The following is a 26,367-nucleotide window of genomic DNA, read 5'->3' as shown; positions in this document are numbered from 1 at the left end:
GGGCTTTTTCGCTTCTGCCAATGGCTGCTTCAATGAGCTCTGTCCTCAGTTTAGATCAGGGGTGTTGAACCCCTTTCAGCCAGAGGGCAGAATTCCATTTTGGAGAAGCTCTAGGTGGCTGCATTCCAGTGGCTGAAAGCAAAAGGAGCTGCGCCAAAAATATCACAAAAGAAAAAGGAAACCACCAAATGATTGGTGGTTGGGAGAAAGGGGTCACGGTCATGTGGGCAACCCCAGAAGACTGGCAGGCTGGATTTGGCCCTCGGATCAGATGTTCTGCACCCCTGCTTTAGATTGTCTTGGCAAAATATGCATCACAACTATGTTCCCTGACATAAACTTGTAGAAAAAGATAATGTTTTTCTCCCCCCGCTTTTTTTCTGTATCCTATCAGTTTTTACTTCTTTAAATATTCTAATTTTTTATGTTTTCAATTAAATACGGTCCACTGAAAAATAATTCAAAGCACCTTTGTGTGCATGGAACTAGTTGTGTGGTTCTTTGGATCTTATTTGCCTTGAGATGTAAATAACTGTCATGTTCAATATGAGATATTACTGAAAAGTTATGGGCATTATATGACATTGTATATAAATTATGCATAGTGTTCTCTGTTCATTCTGAGATTGAGGTGAATTTGGAAAGTGCTTTTGTTTAATTGCATGTTTAAAAGTATTTTATTATGTAATTGTACTTTATTGTAATTTCTCCCTGTGTGTGTGAATTCAGCAGTAGCTCTCCTAACTTTGTCAAGAATTATGACCAAACCCCCCACATGGGTAGCGCAATCCTAACCCATCGATGGCCATTCTAGAAGGATTAGGATGTGGTGGAAGAGTTTCCCCCTGGTAGAAAGAAGCACAGCCAATTGGGGGTGGAGGGGCGTGCCTGCCCCAGAAGCCCGAGTTATACCCATGGAAAACATAATTCTACTGCTGGTGGTCTTCCTACCAGTGGAAGGCATAGGTAAGCTCCAAACCAAATTGTATTTTATGGTTTTAATTGTTGTAAGACACCCAGAAAGCTTCAGCTGTTGGGCCGTATAGAAATGTAATTAATTAATTAACGAAACAGAATGTTCCAGGGATGGCTTTAGATCCACTGGATCCAAAATTCCTCCGGTCCCATGTGACCACTAACAAATTTAGTTTTTACTAAACACTTTAAAAAGTAGCAATAATACAGTTATTGTGATGACATTTATAGGAAAAAAGCCAGAGGTTAAAACAGTGCAAGCAATTAACCATAATAATATTTAGTCCAAGAAAATAACAAGGGGAAAAAACACATCCATCTATACCAGGGCTGGGCAACTTATAGCCCCCCCCCCCCAATATTTTAGCTTACAGGTCCCATCAACCCTAGCCAGCCTAGCCAATGGTGAAGAATGATACGAGTTGTAGGCCAAAATATCTGGAGGGCCAGTTGCCACCCTCTGGTCTAAACCTTGTCTAGACTGTTTCCCTATGAATAATTTCAGCTTATCCTAGTCCAGGGTGGGCAATATCCAGTGGTTGTGGGGGGGTGATTTCCAGACCCAACTGAGAGCTGCCCCCCTGTCCCAAGCTGCTCCCCCACTGAAATTTGGTGGCGGCAGTGAGGGAGAATAGCCTGCTTTTAAGCAAAAAATGTGGTTTGCTGCTGGAATTCGGTAGTGCAGTAGGGGCAAAAGGGGTGACTTAAATATTGTTTGAAAAGAGATTCTTTTTGCTGCCACTGTGCCTCCAAATTTTGGCTTTTTAAAGCAAGCTATTTCTCCTTGCCACAGCAAATTCAGTGGCAGGGCAGCAGTTGCAGGGAGAGGCTGGGTGGGGAGGGGCTGCATGCAGCCTGTGTGTTGCCCACCCCTGTCCTTGTCCTTTGGTAGTGCAGCTTCCTGCTCTCCTGCTTTCTGCTTAACTGCTTTTATCCCTGGAGTTTTGTTGCTAGAACTTGCTGCCTGACACTGCTCAAACTATTGGGCCAGAAACAATGTTTAAGACAGGGGCCAGGGCAGGTCTCAATAGTGGGCCTTCCTAGGGTGCTGTGGCTGTGGCAACTGCCCAAGGATACCAGGTGCTGATGCTGTCCCTGTACTGTGAGCATGAATATTTTAATTTGTATGAGTTCTAGATGCCAATATGTACCGGTAATGTGTCAACATGTGTTATACAGGGAGTCTTAAACATGACCGAACAAAGCTTCATGACACATTTTACAGAACAGTTGTCCTGTTTTAGAAACTTGCTGGTTGTAAAAATACTTATTAGTGCCGTTTTAATATCCCTCAGCCTGTAAAACCAAGTTGCCTTGGGGCCTGGTCCTGCACCATTAAGTTAATAGATGTCTGTTCATTTATTTCCACTGCAACAGAGCCACTGAAGAGCTGATGACTGAAAACTATTATGCTACTGAGTTTGGTGAAAACAAAACCAGGTTCCCTGCAGACAACTCTTCCATGTAGGACATCGTATCCCATACGTTGAATTCACGTGTCTAAGTTCCTGTTTGTGCATGTGGCAGTGTGACCTGATTAACCATTTAGGGTCCCTGCAGTGAAGGCCAAATAGACATAGGGGGGTATAAAGTATGTGATGGTGTATACATAGGGTGTATATAATATCCTACTTAAAGTGTTTATCTTTGTGAGCTGGCCTTGAGCCATGCATGTTTATCATAGTCCAAATATAATTGGAGTGTGAAGTGAGGCAAGATGGGGTGGGATGCTTTTCAATGGATGTAAAACCACCCAGCTTTGTTACAGAGGGTCAATAAGTATTATAAAATGTCACTAAGTGAGCAATCCTATGGCCACTAGACAGCAGCTAGACGGCCATAGGATATCTGGTTTTACGGGAACTGACATTGGAGCCCACGCTTCGAGGTTGGTTCCCAGAGAACCGACTTCCTCCCACTTCCGCACTGCCTCAGAGGCAGCACAGAACAGCCCCATGCTCCGTGCTCGCAAGGGGAGCGTGGAGCGGCCGAAAAGGGGTGTTCCAGGCGGCATTCTGGGGTGAGGAGGGTGGAAATGCCTGTACAACACATCCAATGTGTCTCCTCCCCCACTCTGCCCTCCCACAGCTAGACAGCTGCAATGACTGTCTAGCCGAAAATGCAGGGCAGGAAAAATGTGGAGGGAACAATCCCCTCCGTGCTGCTCCTGCCCTGCATTGGATAGGTGGTCGCTCTGACTTCAGAGGCGGCTGCCTATCTGAATAGGATTGTGCCCTAAGAGTGCAGCTCTATGCACACTTACTTGAGAGTACATATTATTAAACTCAGTAGGATTTACTTCTATGTAAACATGCCTAGGAGTGTTTTGTAGGAAACTCTCTCACAGCTGAAATCCTTCCCACTTTTTTTTTTCTCCTCTCACTTTTGAGCACTGGAGATAATCCTAAACTCCAGAAATGAGAGCTTTGTGCATTGTTGTTCAATGCACGCTGAGAATGGCTGCATAAACATGTGCAGGCTTCTCCCTTCACTTAAATGGTAGGACCAACTGTATACATTTATAGGGGTAGACATGAAAGCACATAATATGCACAGAACTCCGTGGGCATTCAAGAGCCCATTTGTTCTGGCTACATGTTTCTGTGGGTCTTAACGGCATGTTACACGTAGATCCATGAAATAAAACCAAGGCAGCCTGCTTTTTTGTTTTTGCTTTGGGTTGTAGAGGAGGTGAGGGTGGGGGTGTTTAACTCTTCCCAACCCAAGTTGATTTTCTCTCTCTGAGGTTACAGTATCATGTTTGAGAAGGTAAATGTGTCTTTAAAAAACCCTCTTTGTACAAGTTGCAGCAGAAAAGTTGCAGATGGGGGAAGTGTTACGCATCTGTGTCCCCCCCCCCCAGTTCTCTGCAGAAACCCGCATATTTAGACCCTTAGACAAAAGTGCAGCTCCCAAGAGTATTGTCATATCTTCCAAAAACAATGTCAGAACAGTAACTCACAGTGATAGATCTAGGATTTTTAAAAGGGAGGAATGAGCTTCTAAATGCTAAGACAGGCCAAAAAAAAGGTGGTGGAACTCTTTTGAGGGAGATCTGAAGGCTTCCTCATATGCAGTATGGCTGTAACAGGAGCAGAAATCTCAGTGGCAGCAGGCATTCCCCCTGTGCCTGCTAAGCTTACCTGCTGCCCTCAGGTATGGTGGGGAACTCTTGTTGCTAGTATTGAGGTAAGATTCAATTGCAGGTCTGGTTACAGCTTTTGTACATGGAATGGGGAGCGGTGCCATCTTGTTCTTCTCCTCAGGCAAAATGCCTTGGGCTCGCCCTGTGCACTGTGTGGGCATTAATAAATGTGGCTTGCAGGGATCAAGTCTGCGATGGAGGGGTTTACTGCCAATCCCAGGTGTGCGAAAGCTGGTTAAGATAATTCAGTGAGTATTGGGTATCTAGATGCAAGGAAGTGTGCCCTATGCCACTATTCAGTTCACTAGAAAAGGAAACTTTCGGTGATGCTTTGTTTAACCTTCCAGCACTGTGCCATGACACATTTCATCTACTGCAATTCTCTTTTACACATCTATTAAACTTTAATAATTAAAGTTTTACATAATTAAAGAAACAGGATGGATCCTTCTTTATTGCATCTGGACACACTGTATATACTTAAAGGCAGTCTTTTCTTTATGCTACATGTTTCAGAACTGAGCTCTGGCACTGAAAACAAGTTCCTATGGGGTCATGCCTGGTCTACACTAACTGTGGTGTTAGCTCCCTTAGTTTTGGCTTTCACTGTGTAAGATTACAGCATCAATTTGGTGTAACAGGCTTAAGGCAGGCCTACACAACCTGTGACTCACCAACCCACAGCCATGTCGTTGGGCTTGCCAGCCGCTTGCCGCCCCTTGACTCTCTTCCCCATTTACACAGCTAGGAAGGCAGCCAAAGAAGCGATTTGAGTTCCTGATGGGCCTGTCACGTGGCTGATATGCCGAGTAGGCCACATGTTTGGCAAGCCTAGTTTAGGGCCTACAACTGGCTTCTATATTTCCCTTTTAGGTTCTGTTACAGCCTGACAAGTGACTTTTCCCCCAGCTGGTTCTGAAGACCTGGCCTGACAAAACAAGAAGTCCTGTGTGACTCAGAAGCTTGCATGCCCCTTTTCTTCGTATTTTATTGGACTTTTACAATAAAGTTACAGTAATACTAGTGCTACTTTGGGAAGGACCATAGCTTAGCGGTAAAGCACCTGCGGAAGGTCCCAGGTTCAATCCCCAGCTTCTCCAAATAGGGTTAAGAATTCTGCCTAAAACGCTGGAGAGCCCCTGCCAGGCAGTAGTGTCGACAAGACTGGGCTAGATGGTCTGAGCTCAGTATAGGGCAGCTTCCTATGTCCCTCCTTGTCTCGTCTCCTTTTGCCTCTCTGGTTCCTTCCACCAAGGCCCTGAACTGACAAGCAGCGTTGATGACTTGGCCAAGCCCGCCAGGCCTACGTGAGCATTCGAGGCTGTCGTAGCGAAACCATCCCCCGTTGCAAACAAAACAAAAGCAAGCAGCCCAGCGTCTGCAGGGCTCCCGCGGGCAGCCTAGCCGGCCGCCCAGCCAGCGTCGAGGGCGGCCGCTCCGGCCCCTGCCGCCTCCCCGCTCCCCACAGCAAGGAGCCACTGCGAGCTCCCCCAGCTCGCCAACGACTCATTCGCTCCCAGCCAGTCTGCCCCTCCCCTTCGGGCGCGCTCTCTCTCCTAACTCGGCAGCAACCCCGGCCTCAACCTCGCGTGCGCAATTCTCTCTCTCACACACACACGCACGCAGCGCAGGCAGTGGCACTCGCAGCGCAGCCGCGGCCGCTCCACCAGGCATGGCACAGGGCTCTCCCTCACTATGGCAGCAGCGCGACACGGCACCCTCGACTTCATGCTCAGCGCCGCAGGTGAGGCACCTCGTTCCGGCGGCTCCTCGTCTTTTGCCCAGCCACCCGCTCGCCGCCCGGCCGTCCCCGCTCTTCCTTTCCCTGCTGCCCTTGAAGCCGAAGGAGGAAGAGCGCCCGGGCGGGCGGGCAGCCAGCGCTGCTCCCGCTCTCGGTGTGTGTTTGTCTCTTTCCTGCACAGCAATGGCTCGCTGCAGGCCTTCGCAGACGCCGGGCGGAGGGAGCCGTGTGGTGCCGCTGCTGCTTAGTAGCAGCAGCAGCAGCCGCCCCAGTGCAGGAAGCTCCTTTGGGCAGGCTTTGCCGCCGAAGCCGAACCTAGTGTGTTTCCCTCCTTGCCCTGCTTGCCCCCCAAAGTATGCAGCAGATTCCTTCATTTCTCCCACCACCCTACGTCCTTTTGCCGCCAACTCCTGCGCCTTCTGCTCTACCTTCGGCCTCCCCCATGTTTTAATTTTTCTTCTCCCTCCCCCGCGCGCCGTTTACAATAATTTCCTAACCTTCGTTGCTTGCAGCTCCTCCCCTTCAGATATGCAGATTCCCTAAAGCTCAGCCCCCCTCCTCTTCGTCTCCAGCCATACAGATTTCTTCGCCCCCCCCATGGCCGCATGTCCACCCCCCCCCCAGGCGGTCTCCGTAATCATGCAGTGTCTTCATTCATTTCATTGAGCAGGGTCTTGTGCCATTATTTTTTCTATCTATCTATCTATCTATCTATCTATCTATCTATCTATCTATCTATCTATCTATCATCTCCCGAAAATAGAACAGTAAGGGCCTTTCCTCCGCTCCGGGCATACCGTTTGTGTATACCTAAAAATGATAAAAAGTGCTAGCCCGTGCTTGCAAAATAAGACTTTTCAACTGCGGTATTTAAAAAGTATGCGCCTTTTCATTTTTGGAGGAAGGGCTCACCGGGCACGCCTTGCAGCCGCATGCGTGACCTTAATCTGTCCCTTAGGCGGGTGGATATTTATTTATTTTTTACTTTGCTATTTATTTATTTCATTTCATTTCATTTCTATACCGCCCAATAGCCGAAGCTCTCTGGGCGGTTCACAAAAATTAAAACCAAAACCACTGCTTTTGCAGTGGGGCTGAAGGTGGGGGAGGTTATTCAGCGTTTTTTTCCCACTAGTCCTGCTGATTATCTATTGATAGGGGAAAATTGGGGTGAGGGAGAAAAGTGGAGTTAAATGGATTATTGGGGAGGGGGGAATGGTGTGTGGGTTAATGCCTGAATGATAAATTTATGAAAAATTAGCAAGAAATGAAAGATCAGGAAGTGGCCTTATTTAGGTGAATTGGATTGGAAATGTGCCTTGCTATCTGCCTCTAACTGATACTTATAGTTGAAGTTGGAAAAGAAAGAAGTAAGGGATTCACATCCCTCACTCCCCTCCCCTTTTTAAGGCAGTACAAGAAGGAACTAGCTATGGTGTGTAGGACCATTATTCTCAAAGGCTAACTGACATCCATGGCCCTGTGGGGAAGAAGAAGGAGCCAGGGAGCAGGCAAAGGGAACATCAGGGCCTGCTCCAGTTGGACTGCCCCTCCTTTGGGAGATGGGGGGGGGGGAACAGGGCCATCCCACCAGCCCTGTTGACAGTCTACCTAATCCTTTTTTCTCCCCTCCCCATTGCCTTTTCCTTGTGTGTCGTGTCTTTTTTAGATTGTAAGCCTGCGGGCAGGGACTGTCTTTGTTCATTGATTGTAAGCTCCTCTGGGAGCCTTTTTTGGCTGAGGAGCAGGATAAAAATACAATAAATAAATAAATAAATAAACTTGATTTTATAATTAATAGTTTAGTGCGCACAAAGTTATACAGTAAGATAGTTTATAACCTGTATTGCAGATCTTCAGTAAAGCTGAGCTAGAATAGATTTTCAACCCCATTTGCTCCAAAGGGCCTGCATCCATCCTTCTCTAGAGCACTTCAGCCTTAACGGCTTTTAGGAAGCATGGAGAACTATTTATTTACTACCAAAATGCTTTTCTGACAGATGTGTGTACAGAGCAGAGGCACATTGCACATCACATCCACAAGGTTCCTGTTGGTAGAGGCTAAGCCAACAACTTTTATGGTGATGGGCAGGTTTTGCCCCAATGCTCAGTGTTTTCCCCAAGTACAGCAGTCTATTTTTCTTCATGTGAATGAATGGCAACTATTCATTTAGATGGGTGAAACTTCTCCTCTTCTTCTTCTTTAGTGAAAGGAGTGCATCTGTATAAACTAGAAATCAGCAACTCAGGCTAATTCTGGCTCCTGAGAGATTCTGCCTTTATTGCCACATCCACATGGATCATAGAATCATAGAGTTGGAAGGGGCCACTTAGGTCATCGAGTCCAACCCCCTGGTCAGTGCAGGAATCCAGTTTCAAGCATCCCTGACAGATGGCTGTCCAGTCTCTGCTTGAATACCTTCAGTGACAAAGTTCATTACCTCCTTAGGCAGTTGGTTCCGTTGTCTGACTGCTCTGACCATTCGAAAGTTTTCCCTGATGTTTAACCAAAAATTTCCTTCCTGTAACTTAAGCCCATTGTTGCGTGTCCTACAGTCTTGGAAGACAGAGAACAGGTTGTGGCCCTCTTCTGCATGATTACCCTTTTAGGTTCTTGAAAAGTCTTCCCTCTCCATCTTTTTAAGGATAAATATACCCAGTTCCTTCAATCTTTCTTCATAGGTTTTAGTTTCCAGTCACTTGATCAGCTTTGTTGCCCTTCTCTGAACTCATTACATTTTATCTGAATCTTTCTTAAAGTGTGTTGTCCAGAACAGTATTCAAGGTGAGGTCTAACGCAGAGTAGAATGGAACTATTACTTTCTATGATTTAGAAATTACACTTCTATTCATGCAACCTAAAATTGCATTTGCCTTTGTTGTAGCTACATCACATTGCTAACTCAGCTTGTGGTTGACTACAACTCCCACAATCCTTTTCACATGTACTATTGTGAAACCAGGTATCCCCTATCTTACACCAGTGCATTTGATTTCTCTTTCCTAAAAGAAGAACTTTGCACTTGTCTCTGTTAAATTTCATTCTGTTATTTTCTGCCCACTTTTCTAACCAATCAAGTACATTTTGAATTTTGTTTCTGTCTTCTAAGGTATTGGCTATCCCACTAAATTTTGTGTCATCTCCAGATTTGATAAGCATTCCTCCCATCCTTTCCTCCAAGTCATTAATAAAAATGTTGAAGACTACGAAGCCCAGAACTGAACCCTGTGGCACGTCACTCAATACCTCCCTCCAGTTTGATGAGGAACCACTGACGAGCACTCTTTGAGTACTGTTTTCCAGCCAGCTGTGGAGCCACTTAGTAGTGTCAGGGTGGAAACTGAGCCGATAGAACCCCAGAGCAGTTCCGATTCTGAGGAGGAACAGCAATCCATGGGAGAGGAGCGCGCTCATCTCTTACAGGCACAGCAGTTGGCAGAGATTCCTCCTGCCAGCATTCCTGATATAGATAGTGACCCTGGCAGCGAGAGAGTGTGGGAGGGGGGCTTGTTGGACGCTCGACGCTGGGAGCGATGACAGCTGGAGGGCACGGAAAGGAGGCATAGCGCTCGTTTGGCGTGCAAGCAGTGGTCGCGTCCCGAGGACACAAGGGAAAGAGGGAGGAACTCTCCCTAGCCCATAAGTTCAGGGTCTTCCCGTGATTCTCCTTCAAACGGGGACCAACTGCCTAACCTGGAGCATAGGCTACTCTGCTGTTCCTTGCTTAGTCGCTGGTGATTAGCATCTGAAAGAGTCATTAAGTTGTAAAAGGATTAAAGCCTTGAAAAGAATCCTTTTGTCTGTGTCTTGAGTTAGCTATTGGAGTAGACTGAAAGAGGCCGCCAAGGCGCTCCTGACAAGTGTTAGTGTCATCCAGCCCACACTTAACTAGCTTGCTAATCAGAATATCATGGGACACTTTGTCAGATAACTTGCTGAAGTCAAAGATGTATGATGTCCACAGCATTTCCACGACCTACTAAGGAAGTTCCCCAATTGAAAAATGGAATAAGATTAGTCTGGCAGGATTTGTTCTTTATAAATCCATGCTGGCTCCCAGTGACCAATGCATTAGTGACAAGGGTCTACTTGGAAGCAAAAGAGAGATGTGGAAGGAGTGACAGCAGTAGGCTTGCTAGCAAATCAGTTTGGGTGGGGTGGATCTTCAACTGCAATCTGCCATCACTTGTCCAAATGAACCTCTGATACATCTAGGGATGTAAATCATCATGCAGATTGTTTGTACTGTAGGAAAATGAAACAGGCCCTTGTTCTTATTGGGCAAATATGGGCTTGTTTAAACTGCTGTGGAATCCTGATTTTTGGCAGATTTTTAATCCTACATCTATGCATAGTTGTGATATCATGCATAGGCTGGGATTCAAAGGACTATGAAACAATTTCAGTGTGAGCCCCAGGGAACTTTAGACTTTTTTCCTGTTTGAACTCCAACCCTCATCCCTTATAGCAAACATGTTTTAGAATTAAGAAAAGTTTCAGAAGCAGTTTATGATGTGTCATGGGTGCGTGCTATTTTAGGAGGGGAAGGAAAGATAAACAGTTCCACAGGGCTAGCGCAAGCCACTTGTATGAACCTAAGCAGATCCTTGAATCCCAGTGTCAGAGTTTTGCATTGATGCAGCTTAAGCATATAAAGCAAATGTAGCTGCTTTTGTGTGTCAGTTGCTATTGCAATTCACTAATAACGTCATCCACAACATCAAGGTTTCATTCACCTGCTCGTCTTCCAATGTGATATAGACCATCATTTGCCAGCAATGCCCTTCTGCTTTCTACATAGAACAAACAGGTCAGGCTTTGCAAAAGAGCAAATGGACACAAATCTGACAGCAGAAATGGCAATATTCAAAAAGCAGTAGAGGAACATTTCAGTATCCCAGGATATTCTGTAATTGACCTTAAAGTGGCCATTCCTGAACAAAGAACTTCAAAGGGACACAGCAACCTGAAAGCATTGAATTACAGTTCAAGAGCTTCAGTTCTGTCACCTGTAACATAAATAGGTAGAAAGGGCTTTAAAAAAATCGTGTGTGGATTAGCTTACCATTTCCACAAACTGTCTTTGTTATTACTAACAACTATTTTGTAAACAGCCACTATTAATAACATAATATCACTATCTGTACTTTCTGCATTTAATTTCTCTCTGTTTGCAGTTCTTCTCCCCTCCCCAATCATGTGTATATACACTTTTAAGTTACAGAATAACACTTTATGCATCTGATTAAGTGGCCTGTAATCCACAAAAATTTATGCCGTAATAAATGTGTTAGTCTTCAAGGTGCGACAAGAGCCTTTGTTGTTTTTGCTGCAACAGACCAACACAGCTACCCTTCCGGAAACAGATAACAACAATCACTATAGGTGCAAGTGAGTTGCTTCCCAGTCACAACTCCATCATCCCATTTTTGCTCATTCCTGTGCTGTGTGACAGTTATGCACACTGCTGTTGTGTTTTATCTGACAATAGGGCTTGCTTGACTACAGCAAAAACCAATAAAAGTATTGGGAGTTTTATTTGTATTTTTATTTATTACAAAATATTGCCTTTCCTCCAAGGAATTTAAGGCAGCATACATGGTTCTCAACCCCCATTTCATCCTCACAATGCCCCTCTGAGGTAAACTAGGCTAAGAGAGAGGGCTGCCCCAACGTCACCCACTGAACTTCATGGCTCAGTGGGAATTTGAACCTGGTCCAGTACTCTGTTATAGTACCACACTGTCTTAACCTCCATAAGCTTCCATTTTTGTAATTGTGCAGATGCAAACTGATAGGACACTTCCTTCTTCCCCGGCCCCATTGAACTGGAGTTCCCTTAATGCTGTCTAATTGTGTTAGCATGTACATGTATGTAATAGAAAAATATTTGCTTAGAACAAAGAAGAATAAACAAACAGTTGGCAGCTTTATTCTGAGTAATTTTTGGTTATGTTGTGCAGGAGAATTTGGCAGCTCTTTTACTCATTGGCTGTTGATCTCGGCCAGATTGTAGCCAAGATAGACTGATGATAAAGAAACACGATTCCCAAACAAAGAGGTAATGGGCTTTGTAACAAAGGCAACAGGACTATGAGGGTCTGAAGTAGCCTTCTCCAACTTGGCTCCCTCCAAATCTTTTCAACTACAACTCACTCCACACCTGACCATTGGTCATGCTGGCTGGGGCTGATGGAAGTTGTGGCCTAAAACATCTGGACAAACCCAGGTTGGGAAGGCTGGTGTAAAGGCCATCTCACCCTGGATACATAGGCACAATTGGGACAGACGATTAAGTTAGCTGCTCAGTCTGTAGCAGAACTGTATTCGAAAACAAAGCAATATTGTAAGATTAAGTAGGAAGAATGATTGCAAGGCAGAAGTGAGGGAGCAAGCCCTAGGGCAGGGGTGCAGAACCTTAGGTTGCGGGGGGCAAATCCGCCCCTCCTGGAGTCGTAATCCAGCCTGCTGGAATTCTCCAGATGGCCTTGTCCCCTTACACTGGCCCTGTAGCCTTTCCCCCAACTATCAATTGTTTGGTGGCTTCCTGGCTTTTACGCAGCTTTTTTCCCATTCTGAAAGTTTGAAATGCCTGCCCTAATGTCGCATCAACTAGACTTTGATCCATTTTCTCATGCTAAATTGACTTTATGGGGCAGTCCAGATCTAAAAATTGGTAAGATGTTTTTGTGGCAGACATGGATAGACAGGGCGATTTTTACTTTGGATCATCTGGGGAGTGCCAAGGATGACTTCTCTCTTATGTTCTATTTTGCGTGCCAGATATGATTTGCCAGCTATGACTGAATAGCAATACTTGCAATTGGAGCATTTCTTAGTATCTAGGTTTGTCCTGGCTGCTTTTACAGCATCAAAAGTCTCCATCAGTATTGGAAGCACTTACCGAGTCTGGCCAGGCAGAGTGACCCATGATCCCTGTCTATAAATACTTGTTCTGGTGAATAAATACGATATACAGGGTTTTAAGCAGGAATGGAACAGGAAATTGGATTGTCCCATTCCACCTAATCAGTGGATCACCACTTTGGTGTCTATACCTGTCACATCTATGGATCTTGGGCTGCATCATTCAGCAAAAGCTTTTGTTTTGTGTCTATTGGACACTGCAACATCTCTTTAATAAAGGATTGTCTAATTTGGCTAACTGCTGGCGGTGCAGTGGAGCTAATGCTTCTTTCAAACATGTTTTGGCAATGTCCAGTAGTTGCTTCTTTTTGGGAGGGGGCTGTTATATGGATAAATTGTGTACTAGAATAGTCTTTAATATTCGCTGATGTACATGCTCTTTTAAATTATTTGCCTGCTTCATGGACATTAACGAATGGTCACCATAAATAGATTCTCCGTGTTCTCTTTTCAGCTAAAAGACTGATATTACAACATTGGAAGGATAAACACTTTATATAATGCAATGGATTGAGGACCTTATAACACTTTCAACATTTGAAGAGGTGGCATATAGACGCCACCTTCAAATGAATACTTATTTGGATATTTGGTCCACTTTTGTTGAAGCCTATGTATAATTGCTAGTAAATTGTATTTTCATTCATATATACACACACACACACACACACACACACATGCATTTCACGTGTATTAATTGCTATGGATATATACAAATTTATGTATGTATATTTTTTTAAAAAACTCAAAAAGGAAGAAGGAAATGCCTCTCCTAAGGTTTAGTTACTGGCAGTAAGACCTTTAAGCTAAAATATGCTGGTATTTTGGCCCACGTCTCTTTGCTTTTGGCTCTGCCCACCACTGGGATGTGGCCCTCAAAAGCTTCTCTAAAATTGAATTTGGCCCTCAGATTTAAAGAGGTTCTTCATCCCTCCTCTAGGGTAGTAGATGGACTTAATCAATACTAGCCTGTGGTAATCTGAAACCCAGATGAGTGTGTGCGTGTGTGTGTTTTTCCTAGTCTGCACTGAAACTACCATAGGAATTAAGATAATTCCTCCTGTTCCTCATTAGCATGTGGTACATGTTAGTCTGCCAAATTATTATTCTTGCGTAAACCTGTGTAATCCCATGTGCAGAGGTGTTGTGTTATCTAAAAATAACAAGCAAGACAAACTAGCCACCCAGCCTTATCCATATTGGCTCTGCAGAACAAACAATACTGAGAGTTAGTTGTTCTGAATAAAGCGTGCAGGTATGACCTTGAATAAGCACAGATGTAATATATGCTGAAGAAGAAGGTTCCTTTTTTGTTTAGTCACATGTAAGGTAAAGGTTGTGTGTTACATATTGCATAATTTTTTGAGTTCCATTTCTAAAAACCCATTTATGTGTTTTAGAAAGTATAAACCTATTTTTCGACTATGGAATTCTAGGCTGTCCAGTAGAATAGACTGTGATCTGGGACTGACATTGTGAAGGAAATAGTAATTACAAGTTTTTAGGAAAAGTTGCCAGCCTCCATTATGAGATGCTTTTGATAGGAGTTGAGGAGGAGCACATATATTCTTCTGCTATGACAATACGTAAGGATTTGCTCAGAATGAATGGCAATTCTGGCAACTTCTAGTATTTCCTCTTTTTAAACAAACATGGACACAGACTGGTTTATTTTTTTTAATGATTTTAGCTTTATCAGCAGATGGGCAAAAAATAGCTAAAGTGCTGTGCTATGCAAATTTTTGATGAGCAGCATTTCTGATAAGTAGTATATTGTTAGCAGTCTAGAGACTCCCAAATGTCTAGACAGGGAGTTGAGCTATATTCATGAAACTAAAATTTCATACATTACTATATTCCAGGAATATTAAATTCCAGAAAGTGTAAGATGCATATAAATAATATTTCTTAGTACCTTTGGACTTGCACATTCAGTAAGCAGTCTAGGACAAAACAAAATCCCTGAGATAAACAATCTAAAACAAAGCTGAAATCCCTAAGGAATTTGTTAGACTCCTAAGAAACTTAGATTTTCTTATTATCTTATGAAGATATTTGAGCCTTAGAGAGTGATTCACTCATGGGAGCGTGAAAATTGTTAAAATACTTCCACATCAAATAGCATGTTGAAATTTGGTATAGATGCACCATTATGGCAAGTCTAAAATGGGATATTTTTATATATAAACAGTTAGAATATGGTGCTTAAAATTTACTTTGTGATAATTCTTAGTACGGCAGTAACAAGCAAACCAATCCAAACACATTTATAGTCCTTGGATTAAGAGAATGGGCTTTTATTAGCAGTCAGGAGCATGCCTATGTTTGGGTCAAGCCATGTGTGGCAGAATGGAAAGGTGTAGGATTTTCCCTTTGTTTCACATATTTTTTTAGAATGCACAAATTGGGGAGGGGAACTTTCCAGCGGCAGCCATTATACATATATCCTTTCCATTAAAATAGCACTCAAGGCAGCAAGCTGGATACTAATATAACACTAATATTGGTTCCTATCTTCACAGAGCTGATAAACCTTTGGGAAAATATTTCTGTACACATAAACTCCTGTAACCACCAAACAGGTACTGCCTCCATCCAGGGCTTTGCCTGTCACAGTAGGTAAAAGCTTTATGGCCAGAATTGACAGAGTATGCTCTGTGAGCCTGCTCTTTCACAAAGGACTGTGGGATGCTGTGTAATTGTTGTTTTGGGATCCTGTTACAAGCATATAAAAGGACCTGGTTGGGTGAGATGAGAGATGAGAATATTACCTATGGAGACTTGGGCTGTTAAATTTTACCTGGGAATATTTTCTCGTGATTAGATAGTTTTATCTGAATGGTTATTCGGAGTTTGGATGCAATGCCTTATAGTGAATTTTAGTTTCTTGAGATGAAAATTTCTACACCGAATAGATTCATATTCAGTGATCTGAAACACAGTAGGCCAGCTTTAGAGAAAAATTGTAAAATAAGTATTCAAGTGGCCTACATTTCAGGGAAATGATTCATTGAGGTTGATGCCAATCCTCTCCCTCCCTCCCACCCCATGTGAAGTTTGGTGATAATCTGTTGGCAAAACAGCCATATGTTAGTGCAGTCAAAGACTGTTTGCTCCCTTCGGAATTAAACATCCAGGGAATGTGGATGTTTCTTTTACTATCAGAAGATAAACTATACATGTCCAGAGCTTCTACGTATAGTTTTATTAGGTTATGCCTCCCTGTGACAACTGATGTTTGCTTGAGGGAATTAAACAATGGCTCAAAGTAGCAAACGATAAGGTTTCAAAAAAGGAACAGGGAATGGTTTTGTTATTAATGTCATTAAAGGCAAAAATGAGTAAGCAATAGAACAAGCCTATCAAGAGAACACAAGGAAATCAGCTAATTTGTGCAGCACAAGAACTAGAAAACATACCACTTCTCATGTTGAGGAAATATGTTTGGATCATGAGTCAAATAAACATCTTGAAGCATGATTTAACCTTGCTCTGGGGCCAATATTTTTATAATTAAAGAATCAAAACATATGACTAAGCTGCTAGGATTTCTTGTGTTTGACATAAAGGGAGTGATGCCTTACACTGCAGTATTTTCTGAGATGGTTTTATTGATGGATACCATTGAAACATGCCTCTTGCTATTGATGTACAAGTCAGTGTCATGTTGTCTGAGCGTGCAAGGATCTTAGCATGCTCACATTGTTGCCCAAGGTTGGAAATGAGCTTTAATTATACCATACACATCCATTTTGTCTGCCCGTCCTCTCCGTGTCTCTGTGCTGTGTCCTTGGTATCTCCATTAGCACAGTCTGAAAGTTTTTAAGTGCCACTCAGCTGTGAAACCTTAAAAAGAACCATGTGGGAGGGAGGACTAGAGAGTGGGGAGGAACATTGCCAAGGAGGAATAGTACCCCAGGTCTTCTAACCTAACAGAGTATCACAGAGGCAGAGTATATTGCCTAGCAGCTACATATGCACCTCAGGATTTAGCACAAAGGACAGTTATAGACTGTTTTCCTCAGTTAATAGGTTTTGTCATGATATAATAGTAGGTGTCAAAGCTTTGGAATGTTAAAGGTCCATACACAATCCATGTAGGCTGATCACTACGTAAGCGATGCTTACATAATTCCCAATATTTACTTTACAGAGGTCCTTCCCTTCAGTGGCTTTTTTTTAGTTTTTGTGTTTGAGAAACTGTGGGAGTCCACCCCTTCATTGCTTATCAGCTCTGAGCTGCTAATGAAAACTGAAAACAGGGAAGGCCTCAGAAGCTGATAACTTGCTGAATGAAGGAAAGTGATACTCATTTCCCAGAACAAAATTCCATTGTAAGTGTAACCCAGAAGCTTATTTACTTACCACGTTTTTACCCTGTCCTTCCTCCTTGGAAGGCCCTTGGGGAAGCATATGTGGTTCTCTTCTCTCCCCCTCAGCTCCAATTTTATCCTTACACAGCTTTATCAATTAGGTTAAGTTGAGAGATTGACCCCAGCTTACCTGCTTTGGCCAGTGGTTTTTATGAAATGAGCCTGAATCTCCTTAGGCTTAGCCCAACACACTAGCCACTGCACCATACTGTCTCATTTTTACATATTTATCCTGCTCAAGGAACCTGGGGTAATAAGTACATGGTGCCCCCTTTTTCATCCTCACAGTAACCCTAATCAGTAAGCTAAGTGACGATAAGGGTCACACTGAGGTTTATGTCTGAGCTGAGATTTGAACATGTTTTTCTCACATTTGAACTTGTTTTAGTCCAACACTCTGCCCACTATACCATACTTTTCTTGTATGATGACATTCTGTAGTGGTATATGGCATTAATGGCTTCCCAATTTTTTCTGAAGGCTTTTCTGCTTTCGTAAGTACAAAGCCCTTCTTGTCAGTTTCATTCTCTTCCTATCCATTCTCAATGGTGTCTTGCCTTCCAAGGAAAGAGGTACACTAGCAAAGCCTACTGAAATTTAGATTTGTTGATGGCATTTATTTAAAACTAAGAAATGCTTGCTTTTGAGGAGAAGCATAATGACGTAAGTCAACACTAGCACTAACGTAAAGTACATTGCACTAGCATAAGTGACATCTAGCGCAATGCCAATAGTGATAGCAGGCACAACAGGTTTTCCAGGGAAACCTGTCAGGCCAGCTGATGCTATTGGAGTTATGCTAGAGGTTGCTTACGCTGGTGGAGTGTAAATTATGTTGGTTCTAATGTCGACTTGGATGCGGACCATACTTGGATACTGCCCATATTAAGCTTTCTAAAAATTCTATTAAACAAATTAAAGCATGGAATCTATGGGATGTGTAGTCAAACTGACCATTTCTTGGTTTCTTGGTCATTGTATTAACACACTCAGACAAACAAGGATGCCAAGGTGTTCTATCTAAAGGTGAAACAAAAGCCAGCCTTTCATGCAGATCATTTTATGATTAAGATCATTGGAAAGGTAAAAGCTCATTTGGCTTTGCAAATGTAATGGTCTGATATTAATCTAAGTAAGAATTAATATTAACTATAATCTTATACTTTTTATTCATTAATTCCCTAGGTTACAATTCATGTATAATTATAATAAAAAGTTTTTATGTTCTTTCTATTTTGTACTGATTTATTTACTCATATCGTTCCCTGCCCCTATTCAAGACTTGGATTGTTGTTTTATATCAGCCTTCCACAACCTGGCTTGTTCCAGATGTTTTGGACTACAACTCCTGTCAGCCCCAGGCAGCCTGGCCAATAGTCCAGGATAATGAGAGTTGTAGACCAAACGTTCTGGAGGGCACCAGGTTGAGGAAAGCTGCTCAATGATAATTCTTATCATTACCATGGATTAGTCAATGAATATATCATCCTGTGATAGAGAAATACCAGTATTGTAAGACAGGAATCCTACACACCAGCTGCTCAAATTGAGGTCAGTGGGATTTAAGCAGCATAACTGGGTAGCACTGTGAAGAGTTACAATAGAAATAGATTTGTTTTGAAAGGAAGCAAGTTGCTTTTTATAAGATAAAAATACATAAAATACTTTATTATTATATGATTTTGGGAAATGGCTGTAGCTCAGTAGTACAGCACATACTTTGCTTGTAGAAGGTTCCAGGTTTAATCCTTGTTATCAGGGCCAGCCCAAAATGTTTTGCTTACAAAGACAAAACAACAAAATGTGCCCACCCCCTTCAAAGTGCATACTTGGATGTGCACAGAATTAGCTTTAAAAGAACATTTTATTTCAGATCGGTAGACTGGGCAAGTATAATCCTTAATACTATGCCAGCTGCCTGCTCTTCCCATAGGGATGAAGATATGGGCCCCCACAACCCAAAGGGCTGATGACACACAGCTCTGTCTCCCTATGGCATCTGAATCAGGAGAGGCTGTGCAAGTCCTGGACCAATGCCTGAACTCAGTAATGGGCTGGATGAGGACAAATAAACTGAAACTGAATCCTGGCAAGACAGAAACCCTGTGGGTGAGTGGTTACTGAGTCCAGGAGATAGGCTCATTGCCTGTTCTGGATAGGGTTGCACTCCCTCTGAAAGATCAGGTCTGTAGTTTGGGGGTACTCCTAGATCCATCACTGTTGCTGGAGGCCCAAGTGGCCATGATGGCTCAGAGTGCCTTTTACCAGCTTTGGCTGGTTCTCCAACTACGGCATCTCCTGGACAGGGATAGCTTGGCCACAGTGGTACAGGCGCTAGTAACCTGGATAACTGCAATGCCCTCTATGTGGGGCTGCCCTTAAGGCTGCTCCGGAAGCTGACGCGAGTGCAGAACACAGCAGCTCAGCTGTTGTTGGGAGCTGCCCTTTTCAGCATTTAACTTCTTTGCTGAGGGAACTGCACTGGCTGCCTATCCATTACCGGGCCAGGTTAAAATTTTGGTACTAGTGTACAAACTCCTAAACAACTTGGGACCAGGATACCTGAAACAGTGCCTTCTCCCTTACCAACCTGCTTGGTCACTAAGGACCTATGGCCCAATTGGAGTCCACCAGGAGAAGGGCCTTCACTGTGGTGGCCCCCTTTCTTTGGAACTCCCTGCCCCTGGAGGTCAGGCAGGCACCGACACTGTTGTTTCCAGCGCCTCCTGAAAACAGCACTGTTCCAGGAGGCATTCCTTAATTGACCAGTCATGGTTTCTATTGGCATTCTGCTTTTTAAAAAGCATGATTTTAAGGTGGTGTTTTAATCTTTTTATTTATTTTCTACTGTTCTATATTTTGTGTTCACCTCTCCAAAATCTGATTTAGATAGAGAGCAGTATACAAATATTGTAAATATTTTTTTTAAATAACTGATGAGGGGCCAGGGATGAATATTTGCTATAAGGTACAGTATATCCTATGGTTTATGTTTGCTCCCCCTTTTTGCTGCATTTATCCATGAGGAATTACTTGTGCAGTCTGATCCTATTCATGTCGTGGGGGTGTTCAGGAGGAACAGCTGAACCCCCAGCATAGCTCCCTGAGGCAGCCACCTCAGTTTGCCTTATGGTAAGGCTGGCCTTGCTCAGCATGTCCAGATAGGGCTGTGAAAGAAGCCTGCCTGAAACCGTGGAGAACCAGTGCCAATCAGTGTAGACAATACTGGGCTAGATAAACTAATCTACCTAGCTTGTGATTTGGTATAAGGCACCTTCCTATATTCTTTGTAGACAAATGTTTGCCAGTGCGTGCATGTGTCAGAAAGCTACAGGAATCCTAGTATATCTAGGATGCACGTGCACGCACACACACACATATATAACAATTCACATATACAATTAAAAACAGAAATAGTGTTGGTAATTTGGTTTGCAGAGCTATATATAAAGATGCAAGTCAAGTTTACTTCAGAAATTGGTGGTGCCCAAGTTTTTGGAGATCCAGTCCATCATGACTTGGAATAGAGCCTTTAGTATCATAATGCCCACTCTCTGGAACTCCTCCCTAGCACAACAAATTAGGCTGGCACCAACCATTCTGGGTTTTCGGTGCCTACTGAAAACATATCTTTGCCAACAGGCATTCCTAAAAGGTAATCTTGTCCTTTGTACGAAGGCGTATTTTTTTGTGAATCATTTTTTTAATGTGAGCGATTCATAAATCTCATTAAATAGTTAAAATATATATAATAAAGTGGAGGGAAGAGTTTTCATTCATATTAAAATCATATTCATGTGTATGTTCACTTTCTCTTCAAGACAAATGACCTGGCCTATATCTCACATCTGTGCAAATATGTCTACTAAAACAATTGGCCTCAGCAGCAAGTCTCTCCCCCAATGCAAACATTAGAAGCATTTTCTAAATATATTCATGAATAAGAAATGGCCACAGGAAAGACCTTTGTTTTCAGTCTACTAGCTATATATAGACAGCCAGGAGGAAACTCATTTATCAAACTTCACAGTTTGGGAAACTGGATTTTACTCATTGCAGCTAGATGCAGTCACAAATTTTTAGTTGAATTGTCACTCTTAAATACGAAAGATACATTTCAATGTTCATTTGACTTTCTGTTTGGTTTTTGTCTTGAGAAAGGATGCTGATTAAAACATGTCTGCCAGAAGATAGCTTCCCAAGCTTCTGGTACCATCATTTTATACTCATGATCAGGCCTGACATCAAGGGTCGGCATGAGCGGGCAGCTGCCAAGGGCCCAGGAGTTCAAAAGGGCTGACCTGTGCCCCTGCCCCTGGGCTTGCAATATTTTTTTACTGACATTTTAAGTAAGTAAAAAACCTGACACTGCCTTTCACCTGACACTGCCTTTGAGGGTTAACATGGCAATGAGGGCACAGGGCAATCGTTAAGTAACTCTTGGACCCTCATTGGCTGAGTTCCCCCCAAGGCAGCATGTGGCTGGTTCAGATTGCTGCTATTCAAATCATAAATTAAAAAAAAAAGTTTAAAATTGTGCGTGGGGCCTGCACTTGGCTGGCAGGGTGCCATGAAGCTTTGCCAGGGACCAGCCAGGGGAGGAGGAGGAGGAGCTGTCACCATGCCAGGTAAAAAACACCAGAGAGGAGTGGAGGGGGTTGGGTGGCTTTGCTGGCTGCATGGCTGGAAGATTGGGAAGGGGGTAGTGGGGGCTTTGAGAGGGTAGGGTGGCTTGGCTGGCAGCTAGGGGGCTTCAGCAGCCGTGGGAGTGGCAGCTGGGGAGCAGCAACAGGGCTTTGGTGGTGGCAGCAGGTTAGGGGGCTTTGGCAGAGACAGGTAGGTAGCAGGGACCCACCGGCAGCTCTGTGCCAAGGGCACACTAGAGTCTGGCATCAGCTCTGTTCATGATGAGAGTTATACAAGTATCGACATGGGGGGAAAAAACATGTTAAGTTTGATATCTGTGTATTCACTGACCATTGCTCACTCTCTTCTTTCATTTTCTAGCTGATTGTAATGCCATTTTTAAAGGTCTGCAATCCATCTTCCAAAAGCAGGGAATGACAGAGACTATTCATAACTGGGAAGATCATGGTTACCTAGCAACATATGTCAATAAAAATGGCAGGTGAGTTGAATTTAGCTCCATGATTTGTCAAGGATGTTATGATTAATGTTTGGCAACCAGATAAAAGGTATTGTCAGACTGTGTATTCACCTTTTAAGAAGCTAAATGAAGAAGACGGTTAATTAAAAGCATTTAATAATTTTTCCTGAAGGATTTAAACAGGTTAATTTCAAATTTCCACAGTAATGAAAACATGAAAAAATGTGCTTCTCACTGACAAAATTAACTCAAACCCATATGAAATTTATCAAGGACTTGTTGTTTATTACCAAGACAATTCAGTTTTTTACTCCTAGATGTTGTGCATGTCTTGCTAACTAAAAACAACTGATATTTTTCTGGCCTAGAATGCTGCAGTTATCTACCTTGGCAACAGTGTGGGATATCAGTCAAGCATGGTATTCTGTTAATAGCTAAACTAGGTTCTATACCATTAGAAAATACAATGCTTCCTTACATAACTCTTACTGTGGAAGAGCCTGTCAAACTAGAGTTGCTGGGTACTGTCAAGTCCTCAATATGGATGCCTAACACACTTCTAAAAAATCAATATTGTCAGGGTTTTTGTAAAGTTACAGATCATTCTCGGACATCTTTTTCAGTGGTGTGTTTTTTTCTCCTGAACTATATTCTGTGCTGTCGTCTGGCATTAGACAATTTAACCTTATGCATACTTACAGCAAGCCAGTTGAGAGTCTGGCTTACTGCAAGATAAAATAAGAACTTGCCTTTCTACTATAATGGTGAGGTAACCTTGGTGAGGTACATTAACATGGACTGCAGAGCCCAAATGTATTGCTGAATAATGATATACAGCACAAAAGATTTGTGTATGTATGCTGTGCAGTCTCAAACTACTATGGCTGCTGACAATTTTTTTATTTAACAAAGGCCTTATATTAATACCCATTTGGAGAACTGCAGCTGATAAATGAATCAAAGATGATTTGGGGATCAAGTCTTGTTGTCAAGCCTTGTTGTCGCTACCAAAACAATTCATCAATATCTAGATCAAGCCTGCCTTGTATGACGTTAAACCAACAAAGTAGTATTTGTCATCTCTCCCAGGTCCATTTAATTCATGGCTCACTCTAACAAAAAGCCTAGTTTATTGTAAAAGTTTTCATTAATCATGTTGTCAACATAAATGTGGATGAAATACCCGTTCCCGGACCCCCTTCATTGACAGCCCTAAATATAGTGCATTACAGTGGTCCAGACACGATGTAACTAAGACATGTGTCACTTTGGCCCAGTTTTCAGTTTCCAGAAATGGGCATAGTTGGCACACCAGCCTTAGCCACGCCTGGCCACAGCTGACACCTGGACCAGGAAGCAACAGGACTTGTGAAACTTTATTAAGCTACAGCAGCAGAACAGCAGCGAGCTGTTTACCATCTAGAAGCAAAAACAGACTGAACCATTCTAGCCACCCAGGGAGGAGAGCAGTTCCAAGGAATCGCATGTCTCTTAAAGAGGCAGGCCTTATATGCCATACCCCCTTTGTAAAGGGGTGCCAGCTGAGGGATCCCTCACAAAAGGGGAAAGTCTTCCTTCTTGACAGGCTACAGTTCTGGTTTCCTCAAGAGAGCTACAGGCCCCTTCATTGTACCCTTCACCATATCTTTCTCTGTATACTGCTGTTTGTTCTGCCTTTTTCCTCTTCTCTGCCTCTGCTGTTGGCCCCCTCTTCTCCCCCTCCTTATACTTGTAACTTTCTGCTTCCTCTTCCTATTGAACTTTGTGTCATCTGTTCCTTTCTCCAGCTCAGTTACAGTTACATTAAAATCTTGGATTTCTCCATTCATTTCTATGGGCAGCTCTCACTTCTGTACCTGGGGACATTTAGAAATAGCTTTTCTCTCTTTGTCCCTTCCTTACAGGTGAGGGTTTACTGTCCTTGTTTAGACCCAAAAGGGCCACATGCACAAATGCCCTTTCAATATACCATGTGGAGAACATTGTATATCAGCAACTTCCTCATCTTCTTTTTGTTAATATACATTGGCTGTATCCAGAATAAGTTCCCTCTGGGAATTAGTTGAACATAACTCCCATTCACATTAATGGTAACAAAGTGCAACTAACATAGGCTGCAATCCTGCACATAGTTACCTGGGATTAAGTCCCATTGAACTCAGTGGGACTTACTACTGAGTGGACATGTACAGGATTGTACTGTTAGTCTGGATCCAATCCAGTGTAACTGAATTTTCATGAAAAGAATGTGGTAACACTTTTAACTAGTAATCATTCTTTTTTGTGTGAAAACAAAACCTACTTGGATCAAGGGGTTGGATCCAGAACTAATCATTTTTAGAGAAGACACATTGAAATCATGCCTAGCATAAATCTCATTGATTTCAGTGGACCTGCTCTAAGTATGACTTAAGTCTGGATCAACCCAAAGTCTTTTAGATCAACTGTGTGTGAATTTTAACCACAATGTGCTCGCAGTTTACAGGTGGAAGGAAAAAGGAAGCAGTGTAAATATCCATCTTTCTACATGAAACCACTGAGTGCAGTCATCTGGAGTTTTGGAGTGTGCTTTCATTTGTACAGTGATGACGCGCAGCTCTATTTCTTCTTTTCATCTTCATCAGGGGAGGCTGTGGATGTGCTAGATTAGTGGCAGGCTGTGACAATAGACTGAATGAGGGCTAATAAACTGAAACTCAGTCCAGACAAGACCGAGATGCTGTTCATGGGTGGTTCTTTTGACTAGATGGGAAGTGCTCAACCTGTTCTGGATGGGGCTGCACTCCCCCTGAAGGAGCAGGTTCTTAGTTCGGGGGTTCTCCTGAAGCCATCTTTGTCACTTGAGCTCAGATGGCCTAAGTGGCATGGAGTGCCTTCTACCAGCTTCAGTTGGTGGCCCATCTACACCCCTATTTGGACAGGGACAACCTGACTTAAGTTGTTTATGCTCTTGTAACCTCCAAGTTAGATTACTGCATTGTGCTCTATGTGGGGCTGCCTTTGAAGATGGTTCAGAAGCTGCAGCTCATGCAAAATGTGGCAGCCAGACTGATAACAGGGACAAGACAGTCCAAAAATATCACACCGATTCTGGCCTGCTTGCACTGGCTGCCTGTATGTTTCCAAGCTCGATTTAGGGTTCTGGTTTTGACCTATAAAGCCTTACACGGCTCGGGACTACAATACCTGATGGAGTGCCTCTCCTGGCATGAATCTGCCCATACACTATGTTAATCATCTAAGGGTTCCTCAGAAAGTGGCAACAAGGGAGGGGGCCTTCTCAGTGGTGGCCCCCAAATTATGTACTCCCTGATAAGGCCTGCTTCCCGCCAACATTTTTATCTTTTCGGCACCAGGTTAAGACCTTCCTCCTCTCTCAGACATTTGGTAGCATATGATGTGGTTTTAATCAGGTCCTGGATTTTTCTTATTGGTGATTGTTTAGAATTGTTTTAGATATATATGTGAGTGTGCTGTCTGTTTATATGTTTGTATGTAAATGGCTTTTATAATGTGTTTTCAAGCTTTTATCTTTGTAAATTGCCTATTGGGCGGTATAGAAATGGAATGAATGAATGAATGAACAGCTGTTGACAGGGCATTTGATCTGAAAACAGATGAGGACACGGTAGGGCCTAGATGGACCAACAGCAGACTTGGTAAGGTGGTTGGTTCTCTCCCTTCAGTTCTTATTGAAGGAGCTGGTACTTAGAATATGGCAGCGGAGGAATTTCTTTCATCTGGCACTTCCTCCCTGGGCTTGACCTGGATTTTTTATATATATGAAGTAGATGAAAGACCTCAACTTAGCTAGAATACCATCTTGCTAACACTCACAAATAAGAAATTTACTCCTCCTCCTTAGACATTGACTTTGCTTTGGGTATTATGAACTGATAAGTACAAGTTGTTTTTCTTATTAAATTATGATGTTGTTTAATACATGAGAATATAGCTTGTCCCAATTCTTAGAACTTTCTCTTATTCTTGCTGCCTAGTTTTGCCAATCTGAGAATTTATCCTCATGGCTTGGTGTTGGTTGATGTACAGAGTTACAGTGATTTGAATGGAGGAGAAGAAACTGAGCAGGTCAGTGTA

General features: G+C 43.0%; 2 protein-coding genes across 4 annotated transcripts in view; one reads left to right on the top strand and one right to left on the bottom strand.

Annotated features, from left to right (window-relative positions):
- Positions 1–6,371, bottom strand: part of SMPX (small muscle protein X-linked) — a 112,183-nt gene extending 105,812 nt beyond the window's left edge. Inside the window, exon 1 of the mRNA XM_084844038.1 lies at positions 5,874–6,371. The gene's annotated coding sequence lies outside the window, so the exon portion shown is untranslated. The remainder of the gene's footprint in view (positions 1–5,873) is intronic.
- Positions 5,729–26,367, top strand: part of SMS (spermine synthase) — a 44,412-nt gene continuing 23,773 nt past the window's right edge. For all 3 annotated transcript variants that reach the window (XR_014789167.1, XM_084844034.1, XM_084844035.1), the window contains exons 1-3: positions 5,729–5,864; positions 22,170–22,290; positions 26,268–26,358. Coding sequence is in view for 2 of the 3 variants with exons in the window: in XM_084844034.1 (XP_084700160.1) it covers positions 5,816–5,864; positions 22,170–22,290; positions 26,268–26,358 (261 nt within the window). In the remaining variant the exon portion in view is untranslated. The remainder of the gene's footprint in view (positions 5,865–22,169; positions 22,291–26,267; positions 26,359–26,367) is intronic.

This window comes from Heloderma suspectum, chromosome 3, assembly GCF_057233095.1.
Source record: "Heloderma suspectum isolate Gila_16-S chromosome 3, 16-S_ref, whole genome shotgun sequence".
Classification (NCBI taxonomy): domain Eukaryota; kingdom Metazoa; phylum Chordata; class Lepidosauria; order Squamata; family Helodermatidae; genus Heloderma; species Heloderma suspectum.
Note: the sequence above shows the minus strand (reverse complement) of the source record. Positions and strands in the feature narration are given on the sequence as shown.